Raw genomic sequence first — 21,375 nt, forward strand, 5'->3', positions numbered from 1 at the left:
GACAAAGAAAAGTATTTCTACTCTTGTGAACATGCCTTAAGTATAGGGCAGAGGTTAAGAGCTCCTGGGCCAGGGGCAGCACAGGGACACACCTGAGAGCAATGAGGACATCGTGGCCGTCCAAACCCTGTGGACCGTCCACCGACCCTGAAGGCAGGGCCCATCACACTGTCTGGTGAAGAAGAGCAGAACACTAAACACAGCAACTTTAGGGACTTGGACCAGTTGTACCAGCCCACATCACAGCCCATGAAGACGGAGGAGCAGTGGGATTCGTCCTTTTTGATAACGTGTGTAGGTTTCCTTGACCGCAGAATGCCAGGGGAGAAAGAACTGCAGTTTTTGAAATTCTGATCAGCCTGTTGAAGTCAGCCACAGCCCCAGTGACAGCAGAAGACCCCTTAGTTGTGCTCTGCCAGTCTGTAGGCAGCAGCAGTGAGGTGCGAACCATGGGGGTGCACCTCTGAGATCTCCCTACAAGGGATGAGCTGTCAGGGGAGGGCAGTTAGCTGTCAGTCTTCAGGTGCAGCACCTTTGTAGTGTGCAAACTGAGGCCTGTCTCCCCAGGTAACTCCAGGTGACTGCCTGACACAGGGACACTGGTCCCTTACCATTTCTGTCCAACACAAGACTCATCCATGGGCAATCTCTTTGGACCTCAGTGAACTTGCCCAACACTTTCTGCAGAGCTACAGGCAGCCTGAGGTTCTTCCTACCTAATTCTACTTCCTTCTCCTCCTGCATCCCAGTCTGAAAGCCCTAACTACTCCGGACTCCTTTCTCTTGTTTCCCACACGTACTACTCTCCAGTAGATCCCCTGCATTTCCAACTCCATCTTGCTACCTGCTTCCTGAGGATCCAAACTGACAGAGCTGCCAACCAATACAGTGTGACTGGGAAAAAAGCCTACTGGCTCACTCTTTTGATGTGAAGGTTTTTAAAAAAAGTCCTCTGAAATTGTAGGCATAGAGGGGCACTGAAAATGTTTCACTGGGTTGCCCCCAAAGACTGTAGACGCCAGCAAAGATGGGCTTACATCTTCTTAGGGTTGATTTTATAACCACTTACCTCTCACCAGGATGGCTGGAGAGGAATCCTCTTGGGAGCTGGTTATAAGGAAAGCTACTATTTATTTAAAAATACTTATTATTTATTGAATACTTATGTGACAGGAACTGTGGTAAGAGCTTTCCATACATTGTTTCATTCAATACTTACACAATTCTAATACATGTCTCCATTTTTCAGATAAGGAAATGGAGCTAACTGGGTGTTGAGCCTGGACTTGAATCAAGGACTGTTTGATGCCAAAGCTAATACTCTTTAACCTTTAACACACATACACACACATGTGGATGCACATACGCACGCACACACAGTGTGATGTATATTTAAATTCTGAGTTTCTATGGAAGAGAAAAAAATGAACTAGAGGAGAGAAAAATGAGAGAAAAAATGTAGAGAGAAAAAAAACTGAAGCTACTGAATAGAACTGGACTAAAAATCTGTAAAATACAAAAGAAGAGAAAGTAAAGCTAAGGAGTTTTTGCAGGACAAGTTTAAAGTGTCTTGATCTATGAGCTTGGTTATGAGCTATGTGCTTTTGGAGACGTGCAACCTCTCTGGGCCTCAGTTTTTATAGAACTATAGATAAGGCAGTTGATGAGATTTTCCTTCAACTCTAACATTCTGTATTTTCTTCTTACATGGAGCCTTTTATTTAGTTTATCATTTTGTATAAAGAGAAATCAAACTGAATTGTTTGTTTTCACCAAATCCCACAAGGAGTAAAATGATCTGTCAGGCCTCCATAATGTGAACAGAGGATTTCATAATGCACCAAGAGAAGCAATTTGCTAGGATCCAAGAGGCTGTGATGATGATCTTGGGTATCTCATACCCAGGCCCTCTGAAGGTTTGTCCAAAAGAGTTTGCCCGCTGCTTGTCTTAGGCTCGTGCCTGGCACGAAGTCCTAATGGATAATCACTACGCATATTTTTGGTGGTGGAGGGTGAGTGGGGGTGTTATGTGAAAACAGGGATAAAAGCAGAACTTTTAATCTGAAAACAGTAAACAATACCATTTCCTAATTATGACAAAGGATTCTGTGAGAGGGGGGACATAAAACACGTGAAAGTACTTCAAAGAATGTTAATTTGAAAATCCTCATTTGAGTCTTTCCATCTTCTTCGTTTTTCTCCAGATCAACAAATAAGTAGATTTTAACTACTAATCACTGTTTGGTTAACTCTTGGGAAAGGGATAAAAGGCCACTATCAGTAGAGAGGGCAAGAGGAGAAATACACAACCCAGACAAGTTATAGACAAGATTATCAACCGAGTGATACAAGCCTGGTTCTGTCCTGATGGCCTTCCCAGATGATGTCATCGACCCCACACATACGGAAAGCAGAGTGGACCCTAAAAATCCTCACCACACGCACAAAAAAGTGAGTACGTGAGGTGATGGATGTTTTAACTAACCTTACTGTGGTAATCGCTCTGCAGTACATATATCAAGTCATTGTGCTGTACACTGTACACATACACAATATTATATGTCAATTCTATCTCAACAAAGCTGGGGGAAAAGAAAGCAGAGCAGTGTGGGCATTTCTGGCAGGAATGAGATGGAGGAAGGAAAATCAAAATGCATTATTGTTTGAGAGAGGAATGTAAAAAACTCACTAGTTTACTATGTTAAAAAAAAAGATGGCACATTTATTGCTACATAAATGTTATATACATATTGTGTTTTCTGTTACAGTGACAGAAAAAATTTTGAACTTCTTGCTGCTGGTTGAAAAGGTTTATCAATAATACCTTGAATTTGACACAGGATACAAATCTGCAATAAACCAACAATGGAAACTGGAGAACAAGATGAGAAGCAATTCATCTCGGACAATTAGCTCTTACAATACTCCATAGGTACTACACGGTATGCTAGAATCCTACTATGGTCTTAAAATGCTATTGTAAATTTCTGATATTAATGAACAGGTTATGGTAAATAACCCTACATTTTTACTACCTAATATAATAAAATAAAGTAAGAAACTTTTTACTGAAAACTTTTTGATTTCAAAAATCTAGAAAGAGTAATATTTAGAATTCAAGAAATTTTCTTACAAGATTATTGTATAAAAGACTAGCTACTGTGAAAAATAAGCCAAATGTTTTTTTCTTTCTATTTTATGAAGGAAAGCTTCTGGGCATACTGCAAAGTCTAATATAGCGAAAAAGACAACAAGCTCCGAAGAAAAAAGGCCAGGCAGTGGCATATGTTCACTCACACATCATAAGCAACGACTTCTGTTTAGCTGATTAACACTGAAATGAAGAACAAGGCCACAGATAGAGTCTGCTGTAACTGGAGAATAGAGGCAAATTAAAGTAACCAAAAAGTCCACTAAGTTCACAAAAGACTGATTTGCTAGGAATCATCCTGATTGGAGGATCTGAAGTTCTGTCTTCATTGTTTTTGTTCTTTCAAATTAACAGAAATCTTTAAGTTACATAGTGATTTGGGTCCTTTCTTCTGTGTGCTGATTGCCATTGTTAATATTGGCTACAAGGAATTATTAAGCCAAGACAACCGTGTTTAGCATGGTTTTCTCTCCCAGGGTTGCTGTGGCGGAAGACAGGTTTCATGGAAGTTCGAAGTGATTATGATGTCTTAAAAAAAACAACTCTTAAGGATGAGAGACAGAGGGGTGCCTTAATGCACAGTATTAAGATGGACTGACAAGGACTGGTTTAATGCTAATCTGGCTCGTCTTCTTGGGACAGGGCAGATGGTCTGCAGTTGACGACTTCACCCACTGAATTCCTCCCACTGACTAGCCATCCAAATGACAGAGAAAGAAAGGCTAGAATAAGGAAACACAGGTGACCACTGCTCTTGTATTCCATTAGGTAATTAGCCTCAGAGTGGTGTGTTCATTTATCACACTACCTGCCTTGGTGACTACCGGGTGGTTATGTTCAACATAATCACAGCCTGAAAATCTTCTTTGTATTTTAAATCCGTTTTGTGCTTACTTACAGCTAACACTTTACAAGTACTATTATGTAGTACTTACTGCTTGGAAAACAAAGCAATTTCTAAAAAGTAAATTCTTTCCTTGTAATTTACACTTCTTGCTATTACAAGCTTTACTATGAAACCTAGAAGCTTGAAAAGTCTTGATTATTAGAAATAAAGCAATGTTTATTTGGGGGAAAATCTAGGGGACAAAGTTCCCCCTTTTAAAATCTTAGCTAGGCTATGGTCACAGATGGTCTCTGCTTATCACTGTAAGATAAATACGCAAAGCACAGAGGGCTACGTGGAGGATTCTGGACTGTGACCATGAACTATTCTGATTCAGAGACCAAATACAACACCCACAAAGGAAAAATAAAAATGAATGAAAAAAATGAGAGCGAGAGAAATGCTATACCAAGTAATATTTTCCTATTTCATGGAAAACACTATTCATATGGCAAAAGGATAGGAGAGGGCAACAAAAGACTTTTCCCTTCCTTTTTAAGACACTAATAGGTATGCCGGGAATGCTAAGGGCCAATGGTTGTCACTGCTTTGTTCTCTGCACGTGAACAGCTTTAACGAACGCTGGCATCAGCTGAGTGTAGATCAGCTTTTCCACATTAACTTTTTCCCTTTATATGTAGACCTTACAGTTCCATAACAATAAATAAAATTTGTAGTTACAATGCATTTGTCAATTCAGTTTAGGCACAAGGCAACTTCCACGGTGAGTGGAGAGATCGAGACAGTCTCTGATTGTGCAGAAGCGACACACTGCTCGCAACAAAATGATCCGTTGCAAACATCTCGTGGGCTGACGTTCTATCTGATGAGCTTCCTATCTTCACTTCGGATGGAAGTGTTGACCAGTTGCTTTGATCGCAGGATTACATTTGCGTTTCTTGCTTCAAATGTTCTGTTTTTTCTTCTCCCTCCTATCAGGTTTGTGTCTTCAGATAATCTGAGTTGTCCATGTCCTTATGAGGAGAGGTCACCTTCTATCTAGCCTACTGATAACTCTGGAACTGCGGCAGGGAGAGCCAGGGGAGAGAACAGAACCAGTTAGGACATCACTGTTAAACACCTCCCCAGAAACAAAACAGAACAAGCTGGTATTCCTCACTTATCCCCAGGTTTTCACTGAATTAGCAGTCTGCTACATGACTTATAAATGAGGTTTTTTCTTTTAAGGTGTAACTCAAATGGTTTTTACTTGATGTATGTGGGAAGATTTAAAAAAATCCTGTAATTATAGAATCACAAGACAAAGGATTATACAACAGCTGTGGCAATTATGCAAACCTTCCATTTTGGCAACATTCAAGTTGGCAACCCCTGAGCTCTGAGGTTCTACTCATCTGGTGGAGAGACAACGCTAAAGCATGTATTTACTGCTACATCCAGTCCCCTGTACTGTTACTTGTTTACATCCACCTTCTTTAAACTGAAAGTTTGAGGGCAGGGACCATTTTGTACTCATCTGGATAATGGCCCCAGTTCCTGGTGCATTACAGGTAGGTCTTCAATAAATGTTTATTCAATGCATTTATTAAGAAAACTTTATTAGTACAAATTTTATATTTATATTCTTAATATAACATCCATAGTAGTAGTCCTGAAATTCCCCATTTCAGCCATTTCATTTAGGAAGAACCACACCTTTCACTTCCTTATTAAACAAGGACCATGGTACAGTTCTGCTCTTGGAGATGGAGAACTGAGACATTCAAAGCTACTTGGCCTTACACTATGTGGTGGCAAATTCTTGTGCTTTTGTAGTCATTCTGTGGCCATTTATCACCCATTTTGATTCTAGTAGTCATTTCCTGCTGCCCAATTGCTTGCTGGTATTAATCTGCTAATCAGTTCTATAAAGAATTGAAGGTTATCAGGTGAAACCAGATAACCACCTTTGAAACAAGCAGTCTTTAAGACATATTTTGAGGTAATAATCACTAGCCTATGAAATCTTATGAAGCAAGTGTATTTACTACATTTCTTATAAACTTGGAAGCCCCCAACCCCTTAAAAAAAAGATTCTTGATGTCTTTTAGATGGGTGAGAATGCTCACGGTTTAATTTTAACCTAAAGTGAGGGAATTTCCTCATTACAGAGATAAGGGTAGCGTGATGAAAGCAATATGAGATACAGAAGCAGTGAAAGAACAGGAAGCGAACAGAAAGGCTGAAGAGAGATGTGAGGCAGGGAGAGGGAGCCGAAGGAGACGGAGCGAGAGAGAGACTGGAAAGAGAACAAAGGAAAACGGGCACAACAAACCAGAGAGAGAGGAAAGCCAGGCTCTGAGGTCACGTGCCCGCTGAATGGAAAGCGCCCGTCTCACAGCCTGGTGGTTGTGGGGGACCCGGGCACAGGAAGTCTCCTCTACGTACTCAGAAAGTCGCTTTCACATTGAGAAACACTGGCTTATTTTTATTTCAAAAACTTCAAAGCTTATTTTTGAATAAAAATATTATTTCATGATATCCATTGTTCCCACACAGTATGAAACAAAGGCTTGAGTTTTAGAGGACCTATAATTTAACTAGCTCTTTCTTGCCTAAAGTCCCTTTGACAAGCAGTCTGTTACACTGCTGGTTTTTTGTCTGCTGTGGGAGAGGTGATTTAGAGTTTTCTCCAGTGTGCTAATATTAGAACTAGAATTGACACTTAAATAATTACATCAACACTCCTCCCTTAGTCCCCAAATAAAACCTTCAGTTTTGGTCTTGTTGATCCTAGGAAGGATAGTATGAAGAGGTGGCAGGAATCAATTCCTTCAGAAAAAAGTGAGTTACTGATTGATGTCTGTAGTTTACATAATATCCTATCAAATTCCAAACTTTCAGCTTAAAATGAGACAGCCACAAAGATGACAAAATGATACTTTTTCCTGCTCCAAAACCTTCCATCCATTTACCTTTATTTGCTGCTTTTTCTCTGCTGATGAAACTAAGAAAAGAACTATACATGCTGAAGGCAGATAAAAAAATGAAGTTACCAGTTCTATTCCTAATCCATGCTTGCAGCTCTATTTTGTTACTCACCCAAATATTGTTATTAGTCTACATTACTTTCTGTCACCTAAATACTAGTTTTACAGCTTACAGATAGTGTGAATACCTATAGTTAAGAAAAAAGACAATTCATATTATCAAACCACTTGGGCAACAACCTCATACTACTGCTGTTCTCACTTTGTTAAAAAAAAATAACAAAGAAGCAAACTGTGTTTAGTACATGAAGAGGAAAGTAAAAAGAACAGTCTTTCAACAAGTAAAATTCCTGAAAGAAGGGCGTTCTGGTTCTATCATGTACAACACCTGTACATTCTTTAATAGGAGAAGGAACATGTATATTACAAACTTGCATTAGTGACCCAAATGGAAGCAAGCAGTAACTCTTTTGTATATAAAGATCCATGACAAAGAAGAGACAGATGGTTAACAGAAAAGTGGTTTATGATACAGCCGAGTATTTCTGAGCAGAAGGAGGAGGAGCATGAGTGGAAGCAAAAGTATTTTTTGATAGATGAGTCACTAGTGGCACTGTTTTCTTCTTGGGTGAGAATACTACTCATGTGCAAGAGTACACATGATCATCCAGTACAGGAGAACCCCAAATTCTTCACAAATCAAAGGATACTATCTCACATTGAAGGCAACAGTACTTTGTATAAAATGACACTGGCTCTCTGAGTATGATTATGTAACAGAAAGGTTAAACCACTGGGATTGCAAATTACATGTGATCTTGACCATGAGCAATACCACCAGATAATTCTGTTCAAAGGTTCTAACTCAGTTTAAGATGAATCAGGTACTTTCTTTTTGTACCCATACTCACCTGGCTGATGTTTACATATGACCCATAGGGTTGGTAGTTTCACTAAGCCCAGGATGGGTTCCTGGCAGCGTGGTTGGTGGCTCTGCCGATACGGCAGAAACTTTTTCTTCTTCCCTTCTCTTAAGGCAGGCTGCTTTGGGGTTAAGGTTCCTCTCTGAAATAGGGAAGAGTAATTTTATCATTATAGTCACAAGCTATGAATCACAGACTGTTGGGTCTTAAGCTGAACAAATTGCTGTTATTTTTCCTCTCTGTGGGGTTATCAGTCTCTGGGTAACTTCACTCGCATTCTGAAGAACATCACATAGAAGCAACGATGATGTGCTAAATGAACCCTAAAACTTACACTTCGTCCTGACCATTTTGTGTTTTCTTATGATTTAGTCTTCGAGGATTTGACTTGATCTAAATCAGCATCTAAAAGTAGTTCTTCTACTGCTTCATCGAAATATTTAGGCAAGTCCTGTTACTAGTTCACCAAATCTCTTCAGTGTCCTGCTAAGACATGGCACCTTGAACTGTCGGGAATGCTGACATTCTCTGTGTACCTGCAGAGAGACATCTGTGCTTTACCCACAATGTTACCAGTTCAGAAAATAGTAAGAGATACCCTCAGCCATTCCTTCATAGGAAATGTGCCAACTCCTCCAGGAAGAGAGGGAGCTGGTGCCCATCCTGCTTCCCTCCTTTGACACATATGTAGAATGAGATGACTGAGATGTCCTTCCTACAGTTGGAGGTGTGACTGAGAGGTAATAAAAACCTTTCCTGCTTTGTATATAAGATAGTAGAGAAGACTGAATGGAACTTTTGATGTGAGTTTAAAGTGTGGGGTATTACCATATGAAATAAAGGTAAAGAAAATCCACTGAACTGAAGACCCACTGGCTCAAAATCTACTTAGGAACTGCGGTTCCTAGTATAATTTCTTTAAGTGAGTTTTAAGTACAACATATTTAATCCATGACAGCCCCTGGTGTAGTTTTTTGTTTCTGATTATAACATAAGTATAAGTTAAAAGTTGTTACACTTACTTTTGTAAACTGATTAAAAAAGCCCCAATGGTTATAATATAAAAAAGGTCACTTAAAATTAGCTTGCAATGAAAACAATATTTTGTAGAAGTTATGATTTTTTTACATGTTAGATTTTCTTGAAATGATGGCCCAGCTGAACGCAACATAGCCGAGCTTTTTTTTTTCTTAAATGTATTTCCTCTTTCAGGGAAAGTAGAAACACTTGAATGTGTATATCTTAATACACATTTATAGTTCACTTCTGAGTTTAAAAAAAGTAGACAGAAGACTTTGTTTTGGTGAACCCAGCCGCCTCTACTGACTATTACTCACACACGATAATTACACTGCATTTCAGAGTCCTTATTCCCCAAGCCTCTGTGTTTAGGAAAAGACATGAAGCCCATACAACTCTGGGGAGGCAATGAAGGAAAAGAGGTACACTCTTACTTAATTTATTAGGATAACTAGAAGGAAAAATCAGTATCATTATGTAAAAATATTAGAAGCTGCTTTCTTAACCAGTAATTGTGCACCTCTAATATAAGAGAAGTTTGTCTTTCATTAGGCGTCATGTCCCCTTCACTGTGTAGGCAACAGTCTCATGTAGTGACCAGAGAGACTGAAAAGAGGGCATACATTAATACATAAAATCTAAAGAGGAGGAAGTGAGATATGAGTATTTTCTAACTGAAATATTTCTCTTGTAATGGAACATTACTCTTAGCTAACTATGACTCTGTCACACTAGGATCTAGGAGGTATGATCAAAATAGTTGGAAAGGACCAGAAGCAAAAACTCAAGTTAGGCAAGATTTTACAGAGTCCTACAGTGAGTGAGACAATACTCAGGACTGGAAGAACCAAGAGAATACTACAGGAAGTTCTAGGAAATGTAAAGTGAGCTTTGCACAGGGAACCATATTCAGTATCTTATAACCTATGGTGAAGAAGAGTATGAGAAAGAATGTATGTATGTTCCTATGTGACTGAAGTATTGTGCTGTACACCAGAAACTGACACGACATTGTAAACTGACTGTATACTTCAATAAAAACATATTAAAAAAAAGTAAAGTAAGCTTTGATCCCCAAAAAGCAAAAACTAGTGCTGTTGCTTCATATTCCCTGGTATGTATGAGCAGCCCATGGCAAATATGTTAAGTAGCCAAGAAGGACTGATACAGAGGTAAGAAGTCAGACATTACCTGCAAGGAATGAGAAGTGATTATCTTTCCCACATTTCTATTAGAGGTCTATCTACTTACCTCTGATATGTGGCTGAGAACTTGCCTCTCTTATAATACCATCTTCTTAACATGCTGATGGCACAATTTTTAGCTAACTCAATAGTTACTTCCTAAAATTATATCTATGTAGCCATACCTTCAAGTCAAGAATTTCATATTGATGGTTTCCTTTTTCATATGACTATTTGTTTTTCCTACAGTTAATAGTTGCCTTGCTTTTCATTTGTTAGTAATGCTAACTTTTCATTCCCCCCCACAATGCTCTAAAAGATCTAACAAATGCCTCTCAACATTTCTTCCTAAAATCTCAAACACATTATCATATTATCTATTAATTCAGTATTTTTCCTCTGGAAACCTTTCTTCTGCAGCTAATAGCCTTCTATTTTCAATGTGGACTGATTCTTTCCTAGGCCTAGTAGTTCCTGTTATGGGATTTTCTTTTGCTGTTCTTGTGTCTTAGATCCTTTGTTTCCCAGAGCTTTGTCTTTGTTGATTATGCCCTTATTTGGCCCAAGCATATGTTCCAAACACTTTCATTTGGTGTGCATGGGAGGTAAAATTTTAAAGTCTCTGCATATCTGAAATATCTTTATTCTACTTTAACATTTTAGTTAATGGTTTGGCTAAATACAGAATACTACGTTGAAAATGATTTTTCCTCAGATTTTTTAAGGTATTGCTCCAATATCTCCTGGAATCCAGTACTGCTTATTCGAATTCTGATGGTATTTTGACTTTTTTGTTCCTTTGTCTCTGAGCTACTTAAATTTTGTCTCTAAAAGCTTTATGATATTCTTTTTAATCCTGATGCTCTTAAATATCATGATGATGTACTTTATTTTTGATTTGTTTGTAATTGAGTTTTTATTTATTTTTTAATGGAGGTACTGAGAATTGAACCCTGGACCTTGTGCATGCTAAGCACGTGCTCTACCACTGAGCTATACACCGCCCCCACGATGATGTATTTTTGCTTCAGGTCACTTTAAAAATCATCATTCTTAGCACAAGATTAGATTTTTACCAATCTTGAGACATGTATTCTTCAGTACTGGTAAATTTCCTGTACTATTGCCATAATAATCTTCTCTCCTTTCTGCTTTTATTCTACAAATCCTATTGGTCAGATGTTGGACTTCTAGATGAATCTTCTCTAACTTTATTAGTTCTTCTTTCCTGCTTCTCATCTCTTTGCGTTCTACTTTCTATGAGATTTTTCTCAGCTTTATCAGCCATCTTATCTATTTTTCCTAATGCTTTTCGCATGTTTCTGTTTTCTTTTGAGTTTCAATTTTGTTTGATTTGATCTCAATGTCCCTTTTTCATGGTGGCTTTTCTTAAATCTTTGGTTGTCTTTTCATATTCAAAGTAAGACACCAACTGGTAGGTTTTACTCTATGGTAATCCAAAAGTGAGATGTTATTACTCAGGAATTTCTAAACCTGGAGGTCTTTAGAATATTTAGTTTCTCTAGAAAAGAATTACCCAGTTTCCTTGAGGATAGGGGTAGTATACTTTGCTGCCAGCACTAGGGAAGCAAAGCAGGACACAGGGCTGAGTCCCACTGTTCAGCCTCGTGCTTCACCCATTCTCTGTTCTTCCTCGTGTTCCAGATTTGCAGCCTTTCTGATTTCATTTTTTTCTGCAGAAAATAATTCTCCTGTCTATGGTGGAAGGGAAGAGAGGGCAGAAGCAATATGAAATAGAGAGGAAACTTAGGGATCCAACTTTCCATAGCAAACCTTCAATCAATCTTTTTTTTTTAGGTCTGATGCCTGAATTCTCCCTTCCCCAATAATTAGTACCTCCAAAGAGCAGTGCCTTTTTCAGGAGCTAGGGGCCCCATGAGGCAAAATGTTCTGCTTCTTGTTGGTATTCCTTCCTGCTCCACTTAATTTCTTCTGCCTAGATAAGTCAGCTACCACTATTCTACTTTCGGTCTTACGTACATTTTTTGCTCTCACATCTGTTACTGTCTTCTTTCCCAATTGTGCTTATGGGTTGATGCCATTTTTATTCATTTCAGTGGAGATTTAGAAAGGAAGTAGTGTATAATCAATAAGTATGTTAACACCACCATGTCTGACCATCTCACTGCAACTGAATTAAAATCTACTAAGGGTAGGGTCTGGAAATTTGTTTTGGAAAAGGAAAAGCCTCAGGTGATTCTGGGACCAGCCAGATTTGAGAACCACTGTTCTAGCTCATTCAGTCATCTTCAAACCCACTAAGAGACCAGGAAACAAAAATCCTAGTAGTTCCAAGTCCCTAAATTATCACCAGAAGAGAAGTGAGCTTATTGAGAGAACCTGTGAAAGAGTTTAAGGAGGAAGTGTTTGACCACTAATTTAATTTTTAGTAAAGCGGAGAGTACAAACTTGAAGGTATTACATGAAATCTGCTGAGGATTAGTAAAAATTATAGTCATGATAATGGAAAGGCTTAAATTGGCAATGATAGAAACCAGATGGGATTTGATCTGTGGTGCACCAAGGTACAAAAAGTGCTCTGGCAAAATCTGAGGCTTGGAAGGGAAGGCACTTCCTGTTATTCTCAAGGATGCACTGCTAGACCCAGGCCTGGTTGCCCTCCTGGTATAACCACTTGTCTAGTGATGACAGGTTGTGGATAGCTAGATACAGTCTTGGAACACTATCCCAAACTAAATGGGGAGTCCAAAGAGGCCAGAGGATGTCCAAAGTAGGTCATGTAAACAAAATGTATGTGTTTATAGAAATTGCCAGGCCCAGCAGCTGCTGGGTTAGTCCCCTGCAGGGACAGACTCTCAAAAGTGAACAGGTTATCAGAATAACTCAGAACTGCTGGAGATAGAGTGCAGGGAAGAACAGTAGTTACATCAAAATCTGAAGGTCCTTCGATAGCCAAGGCACAGATGTTATGGGCTACATGAAGTATTCTAAACCCTGTCAGACAGACAGCAGAATGCCTTTCAAGGAATCCTGCGTGAATCCCAAGGCTTTTCCATTTAGCTATAAAATAAAGGTTCTGGACTTTGAAACCCAGAGTCTGAGGGTAGGAGAAAGGTAGGCTTTTATGAATAGTAAGGCAGTCCCTATTGAAGTTATAGTTCAGTATTTTTAAGTTTTGTTCACTCTGATCAGTCAATGGCTCTTTATATAGAGCTTCCCAGAACTGTGTGAGAAAGTATTGACCAGAACGTTAGTATGCAGCTGGATGAGCCTAATGTTAGATCTTCTCTCAGCCTCAACTTTTCTATCCCAGGTGTTTACATAGAACCACAACCAGGTCAAATCTTACAAATGAATGGGTAAGACCCACCCATGCATGGTGGAGTTTACAACTTTTTTTCAAACATAGAGGTTATTTCTCATTTTGGTGGCTAGATGTGAGGATGTGAGAGTAGTCGCCTCTGATCTTAAAAAAATATTTTTAAGAACACAAATGAGTATACTCTAACTCTATAAACTGAGGGAAGGAAAGGTGCTATATAGGAATAAGTTCTGGCATCACTGTTGTCTAGTCAGTAAGACTTTTACAGGCCTGGTGGAGGCAACAGTCTTGACAATAAATGGCTGAGTAGAGTCAGAGTAGAAAATACTTTGGGCTGCAGAGAAAGATGACTACTTGGACCACTGAACACAGGTGCCTCACTGCCTTTAGAAAGAGACAATGAGTGTCAGACACCACTGAAGAAAAACATTTGGTAAAGTGACAGGAGATAGTAAAGGCTCAAGGAACAACTGCTCCTGCCACAGATGAGTGGCAATTTATAAATATTGCAAGGGAGTCTTTAACTTCTTGAAGATCAGGTTTTGTTAACATTTACCCTTTACATACATTCAAGGGCCTTAAGACAATAGGAGCAAGTATCTGGTTTTAGTGATAGGTTGGTTGGGCACAAAATAATCTAGTCATCATTCTTATTCATTAAAAACACTGAAGAGAAGTGGATAAATGAATTAAATACTAGCGTATGTTTTCCTGAAAATGTGTTCAAGTTCTCTAACTCTGGTTTCCTTAGAAAGAGTATTCTTTCTGTAATCAGTGCTGAGGGTCCTTGTTGTGGTTGTCAAGCAACTGTCCACCCCTATTCTTTCTTCTTTTCCAACTTTCCTTAAATATTCTATAAATACCCAATAAATAAGGGAGACAAAGTTGCTCTTAAGAAAGAGAGGTTAGAGGTAGGGTCTGGAACTCAAGGCCATTATCTCTAAGTTCTTTGCAAAAAGGCTTAGGATGAGGCATTCACAACTTTGGATAAGAAGATACACAGGTTTATGCAAAAAAGCAAGCTTGGTGATAGAACCTCTCAAGGGCTGGAAGCTTGTATTAATTGATAACCCAGGGTCTAGAACATAGCTAGCTAGGACAGAGGAGGTATGCAATAAACATGTGGTCAAAAAATAAAGTCCCAAAATTTCTTTAAGATTTCATCAAACTTCTTGAAAAACAAAACAGTTGGGAGAGCTGTCTGAGTCAGCAGTGGATAATCCAGTACAAACCACACTTTTGTCCTTAGGGACACACAGGCATGCCAGCGCATATTTATCCATGAAGCTAGTGGCATTCCTAATCAGGGATCAACAAAGAAGCTCTGACACCTCACCGACATGGGTATAAAGGACATTCACAGGAGGCAAAGCCAGGAGAGGCCATGGCTAGGCATCACATTAAGCAGCAGGGCCTCAGGGTAAAGTAAGCAAGAAACTGAGTACAGAGAAGTAGGGCAGACGGAAGGAACTGGGAGGAAAACAGGTCTAGGCAGGTAAATTCAACAGTGTGGGAGACTAGAGTCAACAAGAACAAGAGGCACAAAGCACTAATGCTGAGCAGCTGGTGGAGGCTGGCTGTTCACTGCATTGTTTCAAAGAGTTAGCCTCTACTGGTTTGCGGGAGGCACTGAACCCACAGATATTGACCCATACAGTGAGACAGAGGTGAGAGGACTACAGAGAAAACTTGATCCAGATGATGCAGTGGCTTAAGTACTAGGGGAACTTACAGACCATTTGCCCAGGCAGAAGAGTGCATGGACACAGAAATGTCTGCCCACCGGAAACAGAACAGCTACATATCTCTGCCAATCCTACTTACCTCTGACTTGTTGTTCTAGACTAAGAATGACTGCCACAGCCTGGTGAAGAATAAGGAGTTTTGTTTGGGGTTTTTCACTCTTTAAATGAAGCTGACACATTCGACCAAGCTCTTTGAATGCCTCATTAATATCCCGCACACGCAAGCGTTCTCTGGCATTGTTAGCCATCCGCCTTTCCTTCTCCCTTTCTATCTTCTGTTCTGGGTTCAAATCCTCATCTTCATTAGTACTGCTGGAAGACAAAGTAACAACAATGTCTGTTAGGTTCCCTATAAAGTAAGATATGCTTATTGTGCAAAATTATTAAGTATAAAAATGAAAATGACCAATACATTTTACCAAGTGGTAGCAATAGCTACACTTAATATGATTGTATATTTCTTTCCAGTCTTTCCTCAATGCAAATATATTATATAGTTGAAATTACGCCACACACATTTTAAAATGCATTTTTCATTGTGTATTCCAGCATAAAGACTTCTCCACACTAGTGAAACTCTTCATAAGCATAATTTGAATGACTACCTAATATTCTAGCACCTTGTTTTTCAAAATGTGATTGGTGCCATCAGCATTACTGGTTAAAAACTTTACCGTTATAAACATAGAATCTCAGGTTCTACGGCAAATCTACTGAAGCTGTACTTTAACGAGATCCCCAGCTGACTCATACGTACATTAAGGCTTAAGAAGTACTATCCTAGTATACTAACGTATTATAGGTTGCTTAACCCATGTTCGTAAATGTACTCTGGCAGTCCCCCGGTGAGCAGGAGGAAGAAAAGCTTAAGACACAGAATGAGAGAAGTATCTCAGAAAATGACCACTTTTTGTTCCAGAGAGATATTATTATCAGTGGTAATAATTTTAAAACATGGGTGAACTAGAACAATTTTTTTTTGAAAGGGAAACTGGCAAAGTGAATCCAAAGCCTTAAAGTGTTCATTACCTCTTGATCAGCAATTCCAACTTTAGAAATTCATCCAAAGGGTATAATTAGAGATGTTCATAGAAATTTAGGTAAAAGAAGTTGATCACAGAATTATTTACGTTAGAACAAACTGAAGTCCAATATTAAGAGATGAGTTGTAAATCACAGTTCATCCAGACAATGGTCTACTATGTAGCCTCTAAAAATCAAGCTGCATATTATACTAGGTAAAAGATGTTACACACAAAAGACTACATGCTGTACGATTTCACTTACAGAACTTCTAGAAAAGACAAAACTATAGTAACAGAAAGCAAATTAATGATTGCCAGAGGATGGGAGAAGGGGACAGACTATAAAGGGGCATAAGGAAACTTTTTGGGATGTTGTTTCTGCATTATTTATGTGGTGGTGGTGGTTATATGACTATATACATTTGTCAAAGGACAAAACTGTATACTTAAAATTGGTATATTTTATCGTATGTGAATTAAACCTCAATACTGCTGCCTAAAAACAAAACAACAAAGGAAAAAACCATGTTGCAGAAAACACTCAGGGATAGATGAAAAGGTTAAAAACACACTGTTAAGTTTATAAAGTTCATATTAGAAAAATTATATTCAGTTTATTTCTAATTTAAACTGTATTTATGGAAAAAGAGAGATTCCTTGAAAAGTCAACAGTGGTTAATTCAGGGTAGTGGGGTTTCTTGTGATTTTTGTGTGTGCTGTTCTGTATTTTCCACATTTCTGTAATGAAAATGGACTAAGTAATCAGAAAAAAATATCTGAGACAAATGCTTTGGAAAAAATTTTAGAATATTATATTTATATTTCAGAAATAAATCACTGAGCAGAGTCAGAACCTTGAAAAAATGTGCACAAAGTGTTTGTTTCACCTCCCCTCTAATACCTTGAGTATTCTAATAAAGAATACGTACACAGTAGGTTCTTACTAGCTAATAGTCAAGAATTACATAAAAATATTCTTTTGATAATAATCACTAGCTCTTTGATTTCAAAGGAATCTTTTCAGATCATCTAGCCCAAAGGTTCCCAAATGTGGCCACTCATTAGAACCCTCAAGGGCTCTTAAAAAAATACAGCTTTCAAAGGTCCCACTGCCAAAGATGCTGATACAGGGAGCCTGGGCTGGAGTCCAGGCACCTGTATGTCTAAAATGTTTTCAGGAGTCTGCAGCAGGGTTGAAAACCACTGCAAGATCAGTAACCTCCATAGGATTACACAGCTAATTAGTGCCAGCGTAACGACAAGTACCCAGGTTGGTGCTCCATGGAAGAAAACCAAGACCACAGACCTAAAATTATCATCATCATAAGTTAATATAATACCGTTCCTGATGTTTACTGCATGTGAGACAGTGTGCAAATGGCTTCATTTTCAGTTTATTCCCATAAGAATCCTAAATAGGAAGTCTCCTTTTAAAGATGGAACCAAACCTCACAGAGCTTTAATAATTTCCCAAGGTCACTTGGCAACCATGTGATGAAACCATGATTCAAACCCAGGTTAGTTTTATTTTGTCCAAAGGCCATGTTTTAAACTTACTATTATTAACTACTAAATATTTTTTATTAATAACCTATGATACTACTTTCTCAATTTCTGATGACCTATAAAAGAGCTCAGTAAACTGTGGCCCTTGAGTCAGCTACCTGTTTTTGTCAATAACATTTTATTGGAAGAGCCCCACCCATCTGTTTACGTACTGTCTTTGGCTGCTTTCCTGCTATGATGGCAATGCTCAGCAGGTGTGACAGAGACTGGATGACCCACAAAGACTAAAATATTTACCATCTGATCCTTTACACAGAAAGTCTGCTGATCTAAACAATGACAGGATGAATGAGGAGGAAAGATGTAAATGACTTCCCTTAAAATTCTATTTGAATAATGAAACTATGAAAGAATTAAGATGCCTAAAGGAGCAGTCTCTGGATTCCCTGACCCAGTTTTTACTTCTTCCTGCCCTTGTACAGCTGATACAAATGTACAAATGTACAATGCATATTCAAATGGCAGTATTAGGATCTTAAGGTTTAATTTTTCCCAAGAGAATTGTTAAAGTGTTGGAAATAGTGAGAATGTCAAAGGCAAAAGGACAATTTTTAAGCATGTGAATGACAGAAAGGACCATGCTGGTACTTTTAGTTAATCTACCATACACACTGCAATTTCCTTTGCACCATAATTTATTTTTCTATTTGTTTATTATTATTTTTTTATTTTTTGGAGGGACATAATTAGGTTTTCATTTATTTACTTATTTTTAATGGAGGTAATTGGGGATTGAACCCAGGACCTTGTGCTTGCTAGGCATATGCTCTACCACTGAGCTATATATACCTTTTCCACCCCGTGCCATAATTTAATACAAAGAACAATGTTTTAAATATAAATATCTGTATGTGATATATGCATATTATTGATAAGTAGATACATGCCAAGAAATGGGATATACCACAAATATACCAAATCAACCAATTTTAATGTAGAACTAAAAGAAAAATCTGAGGGAAGAATCTAAATCATTTGAAACTAATGTATTATGTGTCAATATCCATATTTCAACATAAAATCAAATCCAATTTTTAGAAAATCTTCCCTTACAACATCAGTGCACATACAGTACTTCCTTTTCCATACTCTTTTCAAATTATTGTTTAAATCAGGAGTTGGCACACTTCTAAAAAGGGCCAGACAGTAAGTATTTTCAGTTTTGTGGGCTATCTAATCTCTGTTGCAATTACTCAAATCTGCCACTGTGTTGTGAAAGCAGCCAGTCAATATGTAAATGAACGGTGTGTGATGGTGTTCCAATAAAACTTTACTTATAAAAATAGGAGACTAGATTTGGCCCATGGGCCATAGTTTGCCAGCCCCTGGTTTAATTCATACAAGAGTCTTAACTATATACCTAGCTTCAAAATAATATATTTGAATATTTATTGATGAAATGTATCTAAATGTATACATTAAACAATTAAACTTGTTTTAGCTATTTTGTTCTCTAGTTGTCTTACAAACTATAAGAACTGAGGAAAGAGATGTAGTTCTTTTTTATATGTAGACCCTAAAACACTGTGGTATAATGGAAAACACCAACTTGGAGTCAGCTTCATACTCCTTCCTTTTAGGGATGCTGTGAGGATTAAATAAGGTAACAGGCATAAAAGTTACAACACAGTATCTAGAACATATCTGACAATAAATGCATGACACCCTTCAATTTTCTAACTATTTTCACCCATGGGAAATGAGTGAAATTTAATACCTGGATGCTAACAAATACCTTGTTCTGCCTCTAGATGAAACCTTGATATCTTTTTGGGAGGATTCATCATCTGATTTCATGTCATCTGATGAAGGAGGTTCATGAAGGTTTTCATCTTTCTCTTTGCTTTCAGTCTTGATTTCTGTTGGAACAACAGTTCCCGACTGACTTTGCAAGCCACCTAACAAAGAGTCAAAGAAACAAAATAAATGTCCAGATTCATTTGTGAATTACAAATAAGACAGTAAAATGCTTTCTAGATGGTGAATATCCTTGTTGTTACGGAGCTAAGACAGAAGTCCAACGATATAAAAAAAGTATACTATTCAGAGCTGGAAAGAGCATGTCCACAAGCCTTAGAAAAAAAGCTTTTTAAAGCATCTGTATTTAAAAAAACAAGCCTGACTCTGGTGGTCAGTCCAATGTTCACTTTCAGGCACTATTTAACAACCAAACAAGGTATGAGAAACATGACGCATTTTAGAAACTAACTTCTAAGATGCTGCCAAGGCAAAGAAAATAAGCTTTAACATTTTCTGGGACAAACACAGTAAAACAGACATCAAAGGAAAACTTACTTTGGTGATTAAAGTATTAGCTATACATTTATACTTATTTATAAGGTCTATTATAACAATGACCACAGTTTGCTTTTTTTGTATATATATATATTTTATTGACGTATAGTCAGTTTACAGTGTTGTGTCAATTTCTGGTGTACAGCACAATGCTTTAGTCACATATGAACATACACATACTCATTTTCATACTCCTTTTCACTGTAAGTTACTACCACAGTTTGCTTTTTATCAGAATTATCTTTCTCCAATTAAATTTTAATCTTCTGAGCAACAGCTACTATCATTCAGAGCTTTAAACATATTCAGAAGTATCTTTCTCACTGCCTCTAGGGACCAAGAAGACTCAGTCATGAGGGAAAGTGACTAACAAAAAGAGACGACAGAAGCAGTGGCCAGTAAAAGGATGATCAGTAAATACTGAACAACAGCTCTCACATGGTTGCATCCATCAATAAACATCTGTAATTGTCCCACCTAAATGGCCAGCTGGAACCCTAAGTATTTACCCTTTAAATTCATGTAATAGAACTGCTGTTTGGAATTCTCCCACCTAAGACTACTTTTGATTCACAGATGTCAAGCTGTCTGTAAAAAAAGGTGATAGTGTTCCAAATGATACCTCTGTCTGCATTACTGCTGAAGACAAACAATACAGTTACCTCTATAATTTTCTTGCGTTTTATGGTTCAAGTCTGTGCTTGAAGCGGTGACCGTACTAGACAGGACTGAATGATTGCCGCCGTTGAGACTGACAGAGTCTTCTCGGTGAGTTCCGACCTAAAGTTAAAAAAAAAAACAGTTCAGGGGCAGTAATTGTTTAAATTCTTTCACTGGGTTTAATAGTGAAAACAATGTCACTCATTAAAATTTAGCAACTGAAAAAAAAATTTAGCAACTGTTTTTTGGATGCCACTTTTCTGGTTTGGGGATTTTAGAAGACTTGTTAGTGGTACTGTCACTAGTGGTTAAGTACTTTAAAAAATTCTAACTTTCAAATTTTGTATCCCAGAGAGGGATGCTGTGAGAAGCAAATGAGATAAAGCGCTCTATAAGCCATAAAGCACCACACCTTATAGGCTCTATTAATAATTCTCTAGCAGTCAGTCTGAAAACCTATTCCACATACTACCTAAATATATTGAAGTACCCATGAATTTGCATTTAACAAAATATTGCTTTGTTCCAAGTACTAATATTTACCTATACTTTGACATCCTTTCCTTACACACATACATATAGTGTCTTGTTTCTTCTTCCTCTAACTGCCTCTTCTCAAAAATTTTAAAGGAGCAGAAAAAGCAATACAAAAATAAAATAACTTAAAAGATCTAAATTGCCAGGGA

General features: G+C 37.9%; 1 protein-coding gene across 9 annotated transcripts in view; it reads right to left on the bottom strand.

Annotated features, from left to right (window-relative positions):
- Nucleotides 1–2,692: 2,692 nt before the first annotated feature.
- Nucleotides 2,693–21,375, bottom strand: part of TCF12 (transcription factor 12) — a 328,851-nt gene continuing 310,168 nt past the window's right edge. For 6 of the 9 annotated variants that reach the window (XM_031452679.2, XM_031452682.2, XM_031452680.2 and 3 more), the window contains 5 exons: nt 20,692–20,809; nt 19,470–19,632; nt 15,223–15,455; nt 7,879–8,032; nt 2,693–5,059 (listed from right to left, as the gene is read on the bottom strand). In XM_031452679.2, coding sequence (XP_031308539.1) covers nt 7,890–8,032; nt 15,223–15,455; nt 19,470–19,632; nt 20,692–20,809 — 657 coding nt within the window. In that variant the 3' untranslated portion in view covers nt 2,693–5,059; nt 7,879–7,889. The remainder of the gene's footprint in view (nt 5,060–7,878; nt 8,033–15,222; nt 15,456–19,469; nt 19,633–20,691; nt 20,810–21,375) is intronic. The other 3 variants (XM_031452681.2, XM_031452683.2, XM_031452685.2) reach the window with 1 other exon arrangement.

This window comes from Camelus dromedarius, chromosome 5, assembly GCF_036321535.1.
Source record: "Camelus dromedarius isolate mCamDro1 chromosome 5, mCamDro1.pat, whole genome shotgun sequence".
NCBI classification, from domain to species: domain Eukaryota; kingdom Metazoa; phylum Chordata; class Mammalia; order Artiodactyla; family Camelidae; genus Camelus; species Camelus dromedarius.